This window comes from Apteryx rowi, unplaced genomic scaffold (assembly GCF_003343035.1).
Source record: "Apteryx rowi isolate R43461 unplaced genomic scaffold, aptRow1 scaffold_38, whole genome shotgun sequence".
In the NCBI taxonomy this organism is placed as follows: domain Eukaryota; kingdom Metazoa; phylum Chordata; class Aves; order Apterygiformes; family Apterygidae; genus Apteryx; species Apteryx rowi.
The window spans coordinates 1992200-2007775 of NW_020450307.1; the positions used below are offsets into that span (position 1 = coordinate 1992200).

At 38.6% G+C, this 15576-nt stretch overlaps 1 protein-coding gene across 7 annotated transcripts in view; it reads left to right on the forward strand.

Annotated features, from left to right (window-relative positions):
* Nucleotides 1-14436, forward strand: part of CTNNBIP1 (catenin beta interacting protein 1) — a 44029-nt gene extending 29593 nt beyond the window's left edge. For 6 of the 7 annotated variants that reach the window (XM_026073961.1, XM_026073955.1, XM_026073958.1 and 3 more), the window contains one exon: nucleotides 12111-12766. In XM_026073961.1, the coding sequence (XP_025929746.1) occupies nucleotides 12111-12169 (59 nt within the window). In that variant the 3' untranslated portion in view covers nucleotides 12170-12766. Of the gene's footprint in view, nucleotides 1-12110 lie in introns of all 7 variants that reach the window. The other variant, XM_026073954.1, reaches the window with a different exon arrangement.
* Nucleotides 14437-15576: the final 1140 nt, after the last annotated feature.

Sequence of the window (15576 nt, forward strand, 5' to 3'; positions counted from 1 at the left end):
GAATCTACAAATATGTCCTAAACAGGAATTTTTCTTTCTGAATGTTTTTTTCTCTTTCATAAGCCCTATGCCAGATCACATTCATACTGTAGGATTTGGGTTTGAAGGAAAACTTAGACTTGTATGCCAGAAAGAACTGAGTTGAGCAGAAGTTTAATATAGATCTAAGTCATTTAGAAAACCATTAGAAACAACCTGCACAAACTTGCTCTTCAGTTTTAAGCTTGTGTGTTCATTCTTCACGTAGCTGGAAGGGATTGATGGAGATATACTTGCATATTTTGGCTCAGAATTCTTAAACTTGTCTGTTGATCTAAAGTAAAAATTTGCCTGTTTCTCCTCTAAACCAGAGGACAATATATTCAAGCAAGAAAGACTGCCTTAGTTATCAGACAACTGTGGTGCTATCTTAAATGGTTGATGTTTTCAGCTTTTTCTCTAAACTGGTTGCATATCTCATAATGAAAATGCATGCTGAATTATCTGCACTTTGGCAGAGAACAGATAATGAAAACACAAGTCCGGACAGGGGACATGGATATTTTATATAGCTGTTCCATTACACATCTTAATCTGACTTTGTTGCCTAAAATATCTGGTTTTATTATATGTAAAATTAGCAAACTATTTTCTCACTTCATGGAGGGCTTTAGAGACTCTAATACTGGTGGAGTGCTTTGAAATTCCTGCCTTAAAACTGTAAAGGAAGACCAAAGTACTGCATTTCTGGCTGTTTTCAATCTATCAAAGTGAGAGTAAGGAATAAGAACCCCCAGAGGGTGTTCTTCTGGATGATTAAGACCAAAAAGTTGCAACTAAAAAAAATTCTTGCATAACTTTTCAGTATAATCAAAGAGCAGCCAACAGTTATTTGGTCTGCTTCCAGACTTACTGATCATGCGACACAGGAAAAGTAAGAGCTTCATATGTTGTTCAGAAAGCTATGTCCTTGTCCCATATTTGAACAAATACAAACTGATTTCTCAGAAATCATTCTCTTAAAGTTCTTGAGGGTTCTTGTGACTTTTTCCAGATGGAATTGAAGTCCTCCCTGTTGATACTCACTTGTGTCTAATTGTGATAATGGTATCTTTCCTGGGAGATTAGACTCCAGGATCCATCTTCAACCTTCCCAAGTTATAATTAAACTGGTAACCCAACCGTTACGATTTTTCTTGCTAGAGGAAAATAGAACAAAGAAAGATAATATTAAACTATCTAGAGAAATGGGAAAGGATGTTGGTCCTTTTCATATTCAATTATGCCATCTTTCCAAATTAAGTTGTGCATAGCATGAAGAACAAATTAAAATGCAGAAATGTAGCCAAATATAATTTCCTCTGGAGAAGGATGAAACTGTAATGTGCTGTGTAGGCATGAGCCACTGTAATTTGTTGCTCAAGACTTTTATTCCTGAAAAATTTTTCCAGATTTGTAATAGTTAGTTATGATAATGTTGCTCTTTGCTTGTTTTCTTTCATGATACTATTTTATGGAGGAAGTTAAGTGTAGTGGATCATCCAGCAGCAACCATCATCAGCTATCAGTCTCCTTTGCTATAGTTAGTGTTGGTGAAGCAGGAGTGGTTGATTATGGATATATAAATTCATTAGGTGCTGGATTTGCCATCTCAAGGGAGGTTCCGTCTCCACTAGATGGCATTATGTTGCACTGAAAAACCCTGTCCCAAGTCCGCACACTGAGGTACTTAAATTTTTTTGTTCTTCAAGGTTGCTTAAAGGAATTTTCTTCCCTATTTTCTGCTGTTTTCTTTGAATCTCCTCTGGAAGATTTTTTAGCCTTTATACAACTTGCCTTACAAAACAACTAAAAGGTGTGTATTCAATGAGTCATTTACAAAGACTTATCAGGTTAGTGGATTTCACCATCTTTTCTTCCAGTAGTCGGACAGACTACTCTTAGCCTAACTTGTCCCAGACCTCTTTTTAGAGTCATCTGACTTCAGCAGGCACACGCAAGGGAGAGCTAATACATTCACCCATTTCTTTTCAATAGAGGGAATGAATTTCTAAAGACATTCTTGGCCCTAGCACTCTAGATGCTTTGGTATAGACCTGCAAATTGTTCTGTATCGCCTAAGAATGCTGTAGTCTGGCTCCACAATTACAGGAAGTTTTGTTTTGAAGAAATACAGAGAATAGTCTACAATTTTGTAAGTACATCAGTCTCACTTGTGTTACAATTTTTATGCTTTTCTTTGTTGTATATCCATGAGATCCTGTCTTAGAAGAGCTAGCAGGTGGCCCCATAGCAATCACCTGAGGTAGGTCTGCTGAGCTTGTCACTGTGTGGTGCTCCCTGCTATGTTTTTTGATAAAGATCTGTCAACTTACTAGTTGAGGCTGTTTCTTTGACCACAGGGAGTCACTCTGCAACCTTTGTGCCCAATATATATTTGCAACAATGTCACAGTGCATCGAAGAAAGAATTTTACATTTTTCCCTGCTGAATTCAGAAGTGCTTGAGCCATAAACCTTCACTGAGCTGCTATTGTTAGTAGCTCTGAAGTTTAAGCAGAATACCATGAAGGCACTTTAGAGTCGTAGAGCTCAGCAATAGGAGATAATCTCTAACTTTGATCCAGAAGCACCTTAGAATACCTTAATTTTTAAAACAAGCCTGGGGCAAAGACACCCTTCAGTTGTGCTTGTATTTCTAGGAAGAGGGCAAATTAAAACCTGATCTTTTATTTCCCATTTTGCTTTCAAAAGGAGTTCATCAATTAAAACGTACAAAATCACTGTGTTCTGGGATTGTTCATAGGTCTGCTTTTACATTTGAAACAGCTTCACTCTTGAAGCATCTTCATTGTATATAGTTGAACTGAATCTTGCTTTCTTAACAGGAAGCTCAAATTTAGTCTGATTGCATTACTGAATGTCTTTGTGTAAATCAGGTGGTAATGACATGTGTCCAGGGATTTGCAACGTGCTCTAGCAGATACCGAAATTTAACTCACACCACAAGTGTGAATTAGTGCAGCTGTATCTAGTAAATATATTTACATTTATAGCCAGAACATATATTAGAGCAACAGTTATTAAGGGATCTTGAATGACCAGAATGTGTTTTCCAGTTTGTTGGGTGGTTTGTTTGTTTGTTTTTTAATTATTCCAGCTCTGTTTGCCTTTTCAGTGTATTCCAGGATCTCAGAAAGTACTTGGTCCTTCAATATACTGACTTTGATATACCTCTCTAGAGGTGCTGTTTCCTTAACATGGGCTGCAGTCTCCCAATAGCAAGGAATGCTTAGACAGTTCAGATGTCTGGGTTCTGTTCATAGCTTGATATTTTGGCTATATTTATTAATACTTGGTCTGCTCACCCATTCTGTTCTTACTGTAACCTATCCAGGCAGACATGATATATCCATGACAGTTGTGAGGCTTACCTGATATATCAAAAATACTTTATCTTTTGAAGGGTGAACTGTTAACAGAGGAGATGAAATCTCAGTAACCCGGGAAAGCCTGAACAACAGTTTTAAAACTCTAGGCTTAAGTATTTGTTTGGCTAAGTTTGAGTATCATATTGTTCCCTTTTTTTGTAATCGTTTTGTGTCTGGGTCATTGCTATAATGTTGTTAAAAATATATATGGAAGTGCAGAATACAGAGCATTTTCTTTACCTAAAAGAGCTTTTTAACTGAGATCTGTGTTTTTTGTTGTTGTTTTTTATGGCTCCAAGAATATCTGAGAAACCCAAAGCCATCTCTGTTTAACCAGTGTATATGGTAGAGGTCAGATGTGATCATTAGCTGTTCTGAGATATTACATATTAGTCCTCTTCCCTGCATTGCAGCAAGAACTAAAGCAGCTCGGGCTCATTAGGTTTCGTGAGACTGAACTGATGAAGTTAAAGCTTCCTTACAAATTTTTATCACAAGCCAAATGCTTCATAGGAAGTTTTGTGCACAGAAACACCTCCTGCATAAAAATCATATTTCCTGTTTCCCATTTACTTACATTTTTAAATGGTAGGCTAGTACTTGGCTGTCTGAAGTCACTGCTCCATGGTGAATCTGAAAATGGAAGCTATGCAGCTAGTAAGCGTGATATGTGAATTATGCTAAGACCTTGGTGATTACAGCTCGGGTGTTCCTATAGCAACAGGAGTGTCATGCTGGTTCTTGAAGAAGCTGGCTCCTTTGGGAGGACAAAGCTGAGAGGCAACGCATGCCTCGGCTAGGTTAGACACGTTCTCTGGGTGGGAGGGTATTAAAAATGAACCATGGCTGCTTGTGGTGTGAATGAAGAGGGAGAACGTAGCCGTGAAATATCTGATAGTGGTGGAGAATTGGAAATGTTGGAGCTCTTCTCAGTGTACTTTTCTTCTTTTGAATGCAAAGCTTATCTTAAGGTGTTCCTCCTCTAAGCAGTGCATGCTGTATTTTTAGAATGCCAGACTAGGAATTTCAGAGAAGAATTAATGTTGTTTAGGAGATAGTTGTTGGAAGGTGATTGAAGAAGTTTGCATATAAAAATGTTGAGCAAAGGGAATTTTATTTTTTCAGCTCAGCATCCTTCAGACATATTCATGACACACTTAACCCTCTGATCTCTAAAAGCTTTTCGGGTCTATTAATTTTGCAGGTGACTGCAAGGATGTGAGTTGTGTAACTCTACTCATCATTCAAAGAACACCTGGAAATAGCCATTAGATGTTACAGTTAACATCTTGCTTTGTGTTAAGGTAGTGTTTTTAATCCAGCCTGCATGCTACTGGCTTGATGTTGCTGTAGCTTAGTACTTGCTGTGGAAAACATTAACTTAAGTCATCTTGGTATAATTTTCTGAAACTTCGTTTAACTGATTAGCACAAGTGCATGTGCTGAGCTCAGTGGCTATCTATAGTCTCTCCTGCAGTGTGACTTCGGTCACCAGTCCTTTGGCCATCAGATCATCTTGGCTTGCTAAGACTGAAGGCCAAGTGGTGTAAAAGTATAAAAGAACTACTAAATTCTGCAATCCAAATAATTACCACATAATTGCAGCAGGGTTCTTGTTTGGTTGTGGGTTGTTATTTGTTGTTGTTTTTTGTTTTTAGGTTAATGTGGTAAGACCATCGCTGTTGCTTTTTAAAGGAGCACATAGGCCGACCAGTTAAATATTGTTAACTTATAGGAGAGAGGTGGGAGAGGTGTTTGCATGTCTGAGGCCTCAAGAACGTTTGTGGAAATGAATGCTTTGCTCATGAGGGAAGATGGGGAATATTTTATTGGATATATGCAAATCCTGTATTTCAGTGTAGAAATGTGTGCCCAGGAAAAAGGAAGACTGTGGAGAGAGAAACTGTATGTATAGGATCTGGAAGACCAGGTATACGTGTATACCTTTTTCATTGTTCTATACTTTAATTAGTGGAAGTGCAAAGCTTAGTGAAGGATGTGCTAAAAGTAAACACAGTTCACGTTTCTATTGTCTCAGTCACGGGCTTTTGGCAATGTGCAGCTTAACTTCATAACCTGTGCTCTGTTTCTTCGATTTTTTACTTGGTTTGAAAGAAAACATCCGTTGTGGGAGCCAAGTGAGGCTGTAGCAGAGACACTATTCATTAGTACTTTAATCCCTGCTTCCCTTTCACCATGGGGAAACCACCACTTTAGTCTCTGGAAATGTTTGTATTAGTACATGAGCACAGACTGCTGTAGAATTGCTTAATTAGCAGACTTGTTAGATTGGCTTCGTTTAGCTCCGGATAGTTTGGGTTGCTGGACTGTGTTTGAAAGGGGGGAGAAAAACAAAAAAAAACAACTGTTTTTGTGCTGAGAAATGTGGGTGAACTTTTTCTGGACAAATGTCACCCAGCTTTTCTTGCTGCAGGATATCTTCAGAAATAATCATGCTCTGTCAGTGGCTTCTGGAAGGTTGAAAGCGCTCCTGCGAGCATCCCTTCCATTTGCATACTGCACTCTTACCCTTACTTGGGTACGAGAATTATTTTTCAGCAGAGAATTTTTCCATTCTGTTTTCAGATCGTTCGGATTTGACTAGGCATGCTTCTCACGTCTCTAGTGCCTTCTCTTCGAAGAGCTAAAAATGCCTGCCAGACAGACTTTTCTGCTAGAACGTGAATACCTGTATTAGAGACAGATGTCATAGGGAGGGTAAAATGAATTGCCAGGGATTATTACACAGTAGTTTAAGGCACTGTCAGACCTACTAGTGAAATTCCTAATTGCTCGACTAAGCCTAAAACTCACAGTAAGGATTAAATAAATTCAGTTAGAGAACTCTGAGACATGATTTTGCTTGTACAGTATTTCTCCTCTCTTTTTGTTGTTGCTGCTGCCTCTTGTCCTTCTCTCAGTTCTCCAGGTATGGGGTCATTCTGGGGAGAATCTCCCACAATGGAAAGCTTCATCTGAAGGTGCGTTTTGTTTTTTGTCTAATGGACTCTTTGTCAGATACGCGATAGGGCCCTTGCGATGGCAGTATTCTGTTTCTTGTACCGGCAGCCTTCCTCTATTTTTGCTGACAGTTCATTCAGAGACCTGAAGTGTAGTGCAACATCTCACCCTGAAACATCCATTCTTTCCCCCAGCTGCCCCCCTTTTTTTTTAAAAGACCAGTGGTAAAAATAGCTGTGAGAAGACATTTTTAAGAAATCAGCTAAATATGAAAATTACCTGGAACTGAACAGTCATTTTCCACTTGCTTTCAGTGACGAATCATGGTGCTTTATCGACATTAATTTGGTTCAGACTGTAGTATTTTTTCTGTTTCATTTTTGTAATAGCTGAGGCTCTACGAATAAGTCCATCCTAGGATTCTTAGAAAACGGCTAGTTCTCTGGTTGCCTTTTGCCCCCTGCTACATCCCAGGTAGATGTAGGTATCTTCCCTCTTTGCAAGACCTCTGAACAAACCGGTCCCAGATCTGAGAAACATTATTGCTTTTTATATCGCAGTCATGTAGTGTGACCTTCTGGTGTTCTTGAAGAATGGAGAAGTGCTGACTAATGAACTGGCTCTTTTGTTAGTGAATATAAAATAAGGTCATGAGATGGAATACCCAGAGGGCACTGCTACATATACTGAAAGTGCCTGAATTGACGCTGTCTGGAAACCATCAGTTTTGGTGTGAAATAAATGGTCCTGTACTTGTAACTTTATACTAGCATCAGATTTAATAGCCTGCAGGAAGTTTCCATGTGGCTGCTGCTGTTTGGACAAAGGATGTCTTACTATTTGTGACAATGTATCACCTCCTTAAATATAAAATTAAAAGAAATCAGCCGAGGCTTGAGTCTTTATTGAAAGGTGAGTGGTGTTCTGTTGGGTGTTCTGCCCTGGGGTTACCCACCCGCTTATTTGTCTGTCTTGAGGGTAATATTGTCTTTTATTTGATAGATCAAATTGTCTTTTTAAATGCAGTTGCCTGAGGCTCTTGCAAATGCTGGTTTGCATGTAATTCCTGCAAATGAACACAGTGACTCTTCCACCAAATAACAAAAGGAACTGTGGAGGGAGGAGGAAATAGAACTGTTCAGAATTGTGCATAAAATCTGTTCTTTAATCTTGTCTAAAATGGTACCATGGGGCATAGAAATGCATCACTTAATATTTTTCTTTATTTCTTCCCTTCTGAAATAAATAGCCAAACCCTTTTAGACTTCTCTCTGATCTTCTCTGCCACCCTGTTCATTCCTGTATGTTGTTTTGTTGCTTCACGGTGTTTTGGCTGAACTTTCTAACTTTGCATTGCCAGCAAATTTCGTTAGGATGTGAGAGTAAAATTGGTACAAAGGCCAGTCATTGAGAAAGTGCGGTAGTAACCTCCCTTTCACCCAGTCATCATCATTTGAAACATCATTCATGTTTTTTCCATTAACAAATTGCTTACCCACCTTGGTTCTCATACTGATCACCTGTCATCAGTTAAAAAGTACTATACAGGAAGCTCGTTTATCAAGTATTGAAGGACATCAGAGAGGGAGACTGCTTTTTGATGGTGTTATAATAAAAACTATGCATTTAACTTTGTTCAAGGATTCAGAGCACTTCAAAACTGTAGTTATTGTAATTACATTGATGGCAAAACAGAAGCAGTAAAGTTGTGACTCTGCGGTTACCTTTGGCAGTGGAGGACTGAAACCTTGAGTTCCAGAGCTGTTCTCCACCCACTAATGTATTTCCTCCTTAGGATACAAGTAATAATATTACATTAATATTAATGATATTCAAGCACTTTTCCATGCTTTTACACTGTATTCTTTATTGTACTCTTTCTTTTTTCCTCCAAATATAACATAACTTACTAATTTGGCTTTTTCTGTTTTCCTGTCTCAGTGACCAGCTGTATTTTTTTGTATTTCTTTCTCCTTTCCAATACAAGGTCCAGGCAAATGGCAGGTTAACAGAAGTTCGTATTAGCAGTGACACTGGCACCGAAGCTCTGCCAGGCCTGCCTAAAAAATTAGAGCAGGAGCTGGCTAAGCATGAACCTCCTGTTTGGTGATAGCTATTTGATTGTGAAAGCCAAAACGAACTGCAGAATACCCAGCATCCCTTGTGCCCAGAGCTATTTTTGCTCCTCATGTGTTTTAAACTGCTGAACACAAGCCACAGTAAGCTGTGCATAGGAACAGGGTAGGAAGCTGCAATTGCAGGCAGGAAAATTGACCAGTGGGTTTATGGAGTTGTACAGTTATCTGGAATATATTTCTTTTTCCACATGTTACTTGCACGAATAATTTCTGTTTTCCTATTTAGACTGTGGAGAGGGGAGATCTCGGGAAAACAATCAACATCTGCTAAGTAATCCAGCTCATCTCCTTGCTACTGTGGCGTCATCTGTGACTTTGCGGTTGCTAGGATATCCCAGCTGCTTGGGACTTGCATACCAAAGGCTCCTCCGCTTTAAAGGGCATGCATGCAAAATAGGGCAGCGTAGACTGGGCTTCTTGTGCACTTGCTTCGTTACTGCTTTTAAACATCTTCACTCCTGCCTCCTTTTGGCATATGTTTGTTTTTCAGAATCCTTGCAAGTAAAATCCTACTTTTTGTAGAGGCTAGTAGTTTTCGTATTATGCACTTCTTAAAAGAAAAAATGGCAACGTGGCAACTTGTTAATTCAGAGCCAGATTCTAGTGCTATATATCATTTATGTTTTGATCAAGGAAAAAACAGTTTGTGGAGGAGATGAAAAGGGAGAAGACTGCAGGGCTTCTGAGTGTTGGCAAGAGGGAGCATCAGAGCAGTTTTTGATGTAGTTCTATAAAATAAGGATCTTGCATATGAAAAACAAATTACTGCTTGGTCCTTAATATTTCCTCCTTTGAGTATGTATAACAAACATCTTTGAGTATGTATAAAAGCAAATGTAGTCATATTTCTTAAGCATTGCTTTAGTTTTAAAGGATATTAGCAAGGGGAATTTACAACCATCCTTTACTGGGGGGGGACATTCCTTCCCTATTGCAGTTGGGACATAACAGCCTCTCCTGCTTGTAGACTCCTCATGCTAGAGGTACATGTTCACAGGACAGTGGTCCTGAGCATGGAGACCTGAACAGTATCACAGGTTAGAACTTGTCCTTCCCTTTCCCCCAAGTTTGCTACCAGCAAAAGACCAAGCTTGGAATGTGTATGTAAATCTTCTCTCACTCAAAGGACTGGGAGATGGGGAAATGCTGTCTATAGGAGCTGTCTACATATGAATTCTGCTCTAGACTGCTGCTTGCTTAAGCATGACCTTGAGCAATTCATAGTTTTGAAACATTTACTCTGTGTAAAATCATTTTGCCAGTCTTCAGGAAAACTGATGTAGTAAGAATTACATTCTAAAGGCTTAATATATTTGATTATTTTTCTTTTCCCCCTTTGTCTTTCATGCAGAAATATTTCAGAGAAACTGGCCATGTCCTACTGTCTGTTCTCTTACTGCTCTTGATTCAGGGTGGGTTGTTGAAGGATCCAAAGCCATCTCATCCAACTGATTCTTAATCAGTCAGGCAAAACTGAAGCATCTCAAAGAATGAGAGTAGTAGACCATTTTCCAGTATGACACCTCATGCTGCCTCTACATTACTGCAACTGGAGCATACAAAATCTCTAGACTTATTGTAGAAAACATAATGTCCTATTTTACCAGATGTTGAGGATGCCTTGCTACAGGTGATGCTGCACTGTAAGGCCAGTAGAAGATAGGGACAGCCTTATTTCGTAACTCGCATCAAATACTGCATTTTTTTTCAGTATAATCACCAAGAGTGTGCACTGTATTCTGACGTGAGCTGAAATCTCTACCATTCAGTTGTGCATTTCTTTTCTATGCTTTGAAAATGAATGCTCTGAAATTTATTGAGAAGTATCTTTTTGAGGCTTTACTATTTCTTGAGCCCAAACTACGGAGCAAATTAGACTACTAAAAAGTAAAATTTTGTCTGACATTCCTAACATTATAGCAGATAAGTTATTTCTGTTAGTCGTCTTTATTGTACCCAGTGTTCAGGTGAAACTTTGGAGAGTTTTATATGCTGAGGCTCTGTCCAACTTGAATTTGAACTTTCTAAACTCCAGGAAGAGAACTCTGTAGGGCTGATCAGTATTATCTGATGGGGCAGACAGCCTCTGTTGCTTTTGGCATTTCCTACTTTGTTGTCCAGTTCTTTAATATAGGCTTTGAAGAAAACCTTGTTACAGAAAATTATCCCAAGCAAACCTGATTAATTAATGAAGGCCAAAATGAACATTGTGTGTCATCTGTTGCACTTAAGTTTTGAATGGAGGAAATAATTGTCTAAAACTATACCGACAGCAACTGGAGCGTTCATTGTATTTTCTGATCAGTTGGATGGCTGTAGTTAGAGGACCTACAGATGAAAGAGAGCATTTACTTTTATCTGACTTTCTCAGGGATCACATTTTTACCAGAAATTAAAAGTATTGCACTCAGCCCTTCAGGGTTGTTTTCCAGTTCTTGTCTAGACTGGAGATATTGATTTAAAGCATTGCTTTGACACTACTCTGTGATGTGTTTTTATTTCCCTATTATCCTGAAGACATTTCTCTCTAATTGCCCATGAGGCTATTCTCTATAGTTAGGAAGTACAGAGAGCTGTGTTTTTCTGAATATCTCAAGGTCTCTTTTGAAGAATGAGAGCTTAGCGTGCAGTGTTCTTTATGAGCCTATATCAGACATGATTCTCAAGCCATACAAGTCTTTTTACTATAAATGCCCACTTGAAAGACCACCCAAGTTTGTAAAGACTTTGAGATGTTTCATAGGTAGGTAATAACATCTTTCTGTGCTTAGGGGATATGACTTTTGATGGTAATTATACACAGTTGATAGCCTCAATTGGGGGGGGGGGAAAAATCCAAGATCTGAGAAAGTCCACAGACGAAGTTCTTGTGGAAAAGATTTCTTCAGGCTAGAGATAAAAGCATTGCTTAGAAAAGCTGTATCTGTTCACTGGGTAAATGGAAGCCTTCAGCTTGAAAGAGAATACTCCGTTTCCATTAAAGAATGGGAACTTTCAATACCTGTTAGTTTATAAAGAGCACTTAAACAATTTTCAGTGAAGAAAAAGCCTTTCAGCTGGCCTGTTAAAACTATTTTTATTCTTAAAAGTAAAAAAGAGCAGGCGGTAAAGAATATCTAGATGTCATTTTAAAGGAGAGTGTGATGCACGGGGCAGTAGAAGTTTTGTTGGACGGTTATGTTCTTCACACTTCAAGGAAGCTCAGGAAGTGTCTTGTATAGTGCAGGAGCTTGCATGGCAATGAAACCAGAAAAGGATTATCTCTAGATGCCTGTGGTGACAACCCTATGAAAATTTTTAAATCCTGTTTCTTGGAAATGTGTGAAAGCAAGGAATTCTTGGTTTTCTTTAAAAACAAACTGTGATTTCTTTGTTTGGTTTGCAAAGTAAAATCTTAAATCTAAATTTGAAATGTTTGGAACATCTCAAGTTCCAGCCCCAGAAAAATAAGAAAACACAGCTTTCTCTTCCTTCTGTCCTTTCTTTCCTTTCCTGTTGATTTCATCAATGTGTAGGATGACAGTCTTCATAATGCACCTATCCACTCCTTTTTTTTAAAGGAAATAACTGTGGTCCCCTTTTTTCTGTATCTTTTGTTACAGGTGCTGAGGATGTTGTGATGGCATTTTCCAGATCAGAGACAGAAGATAGAAGACAGTAACTACAGGGTACCTGAACAACACAGAACTGGAGAGGACAGTGAGATTCCTGAAGATAAAGGAGGATGGCTGAACATTAATAAGTTCCTCTGCCCACCCTAGTTTTTCCATAGTAGTCCTTTTCTTTTTTAGTTTTGCTTCCCTTTGCCCAGCCCTCAGAATGCATCTCTCAGCCATCTGTTCCTATACGTTGTTGCTACTCAGCTGGGCTGTGTTAATTAAGGACAAACCTAAAGATGTATTTTTGATTGGCTCAAAGGGGCAGACTCTTATTGGCTAAAGGAAGACAATTTTTAAAACTTGACCAATGGAAACCTTTTATTTCTCATTTTATTTCGTATTTTAAAATAAGTCTCTTGACATCCTACTTCTAAAGAAGCTTTTCATGCTGTGGTGCTTATTTAGGTCAAACTTGTGAATTTGAAGAGAGCTTGATTGGCTGCGTAGAACTGGAAGCAAGTTGTGATTGGCTGACAATGCAAATGCTTTCTCTTCAGTTGGCTTGCAGGTATCTTGCTGACATCAACATTTTCATTGCAAAAAGCTGATGTTTTGGTGCATTGGTTATTACTTTATACTTATTGACTTGGGAAAAGGACACGTGTGCTTTGCAGTATTTATTACATCTACGCACACATATACATGCTTGCTTTTTGGGTTTATTTGTTTTGGTTTTGATTGGCTTTGAAATAATGTTTTTAATTTCCTGTTGGCTGCAGTGTTTCCAATGCAATCAGTTTTTCCATACTCATCTGCTCTGTGGCCTCAAGCTCTTTGGGAGCATGTGTCGAAAGCATATTTACTTCAATAAGTCTACCTGTTTCAGCTGGAACTTGGAGATCACCAGCCCTTCTGTGCTTCTCTGTGGGCTGTACTATGAACTCCTGGAAAGTCCGGTCATTCAGGTGGCTTCTCTCTTTGCTTCTGACAGAGGAGCTGTAGATATTTTGCAGGAATTGCAAGAATGAGATCTATGGCTGTGACATGAATTTGCCAAATTTGTATAGGGAATGTGTGAACTGTTTCAAATACTACATATAGTTCCACTTTAACCCTTTAATTGCTGCATAAGACTTAGCGCTCATATAAGGGAAAATTAATAACCATTAGTTTAAATCCAAGTTTCACTGGGCTTTAATAAACTGAGTTCCTAATCACTTGAAAAATTATATGTGGTTTGGCTCCCTGCAGCAGTTCAGTGAGATGGAATTTATCTTGATCCTAAGATAATACCATTTTCTTTAGGCACTGGTCCAAGAGAGGCAGTAGCACCGCACTAAGCTGTCCAATCACAAGTGTACCAGTGACACTTTCAGGTTTATTCTGGTAGTAGCTGCAGGCCCTTAAAACACACATGTAAGCATTTACAAACTAAAGAACCTGTGGTGAAACTTCAGGAAGTGCACTGACTGTTCCTGAATCTGCACACAAAATACCAGAAGCCTGAAGTTTCTAGCACTGCTGCCTAAAGCCTAGCACTTCATTTTCTTTAGTATGTGCAGGTCATTTTTACAATACTTCTAGATTTTCCTGTGAGTTGCACTGATTTTTAAGATGTTTCAAAACCTTTTCAAGCAGAACTCCATTCACCTGTTCCTGGTTCCTTTCATATGGTTGTTAATTTTTTGGAGTAATAATTCTGGAATCTGACTGTGACAATATGACCATTTTCATGGCAAGAAGTTATGACGACAAGATGCTGCCACAGTCTCAAAGTGGGGAAGAGCTTGAAAGAAACCAATGGAATGTATGCGAGAGAAAGAAGGGACTTGTGAGCATGGGGAGGGAAATTATCTTGAGCAAGTAAATATTGTGTAATGAGAACAACTGTACATCTATTTATGAAAAAGATCCTTTTGATTCAGTTGCAGCTTTGTAAAGTTTCAATGTGAAAGTTAATCTTTTACCCCTGTTTATTGGGGCTGGGTGAAAATTTTCTTTATTAAAATGAAACCAGGAATTAGCCCAAATGATTCTTTAAATTTTGACCTGGTTGCCTAAGAGACACTTTAATTTTAACTTTGGTGCAAAGGGGCAGCCCTTAAAGGGTTAATTTAAGGGGGTACATGTGTTTCTGGTTGCTGGCTGGAATGAATGGGCTGGATTGTGGTGGCCTGTCATTGTCAAGCTAACATGCATCCTCCATGTGTATCTATGGCATTTCTGAGCTGTTAAATCTTTTTAAGGAGAAAAGTGAAGTGTTTATGTGGTTTAATCTTTTCACTGAAAATGTAACTGTTGGGGGGGGAAATACAGTTTTTAATAGCTACTCTTGTTTCATATTGATTTATTATACTGTTAACCGCCAAATGGAAAATAGTTGCTTCACCTTTATGGAAGACTTCCATGCAGACTTCACACGTGGATTCTGGAATAATACGTACTGAGAAATGACAATGTGTTGTATAACAACATGTTTTGGGATTAAGAAACGGGGGGAAATCTAGTCTCTTGAGACTGTGTGTGCTTTGTTACCTGTGTTCTCTTCCCTTCCCCACATGATTTCTTATCTTTAAAACAGTGCCAAAAGATATGTAATAAATAATTCGTATATAAATCAAGAGAGAGGATAATGTAAAAGAAGGCTTCCAATATTCCCCTTGAATTATATTTTTAGGTACTTATCTTCATGCTATGAAAACCAAATACCTATTAACACTGTGGAGCTTAGAACAATTGGGAGGTAGAGAAACCTGCACAGGGTGTGTATGAGTGGCTGACTTATTTATTGCACATACGAATTTCTCTAGCTTTACCTTTGTACTTCAGCTTTCTCATGCAAACCATTACTAATGAAAAGAAGAGTTCCAGCATTTTCTTGGCCAGAGGTGAATATAGAAAGGAATTTGTGAATGTAAAGGGATATATAGTTCAACTACCAATCAAATACTGCTTCAAGTATTCAGTAAGGGAGCATCATAGGTTTCAACATTAACTTCCAAAAAATGCACATCTGAATCCTTTGGGTGGTCTTTTTGCTATTCCTTTAGACATTCAAAATGTGCTTTACACTTAGTTCTGTTCTTACCAGGCTTATCATCTACCTCTCCTAACACAGTGTGTTTGCAAGAGTATGAGGGAAAGATTTAGAGCTGAATCAGGTGCCCTCCCGCATCTCTCCCCAGATGGGTAGCAATTGCTGTAATTGTCACTAAGGTCACTGTGACTGTGAGCATTGCCCATTGTAAATGAAAATGAGATTTCTCATCATTCACATCAGCCTTTAGACTGATTCTTCCAGGTCCTACAATAAACCCTGGAGTAGCAGAACACGTGAACTCGTGGCATAGTGACTCTTTGGAAGGAACTGTTGCCTGAAATAGGCTGGACCACTAGTGAAATAAAATAAGCTTTTAAGGTTTGTTGTTCCTATCTAAGGTAAGTAGTCACTACAAGTTGTCATCTTCTC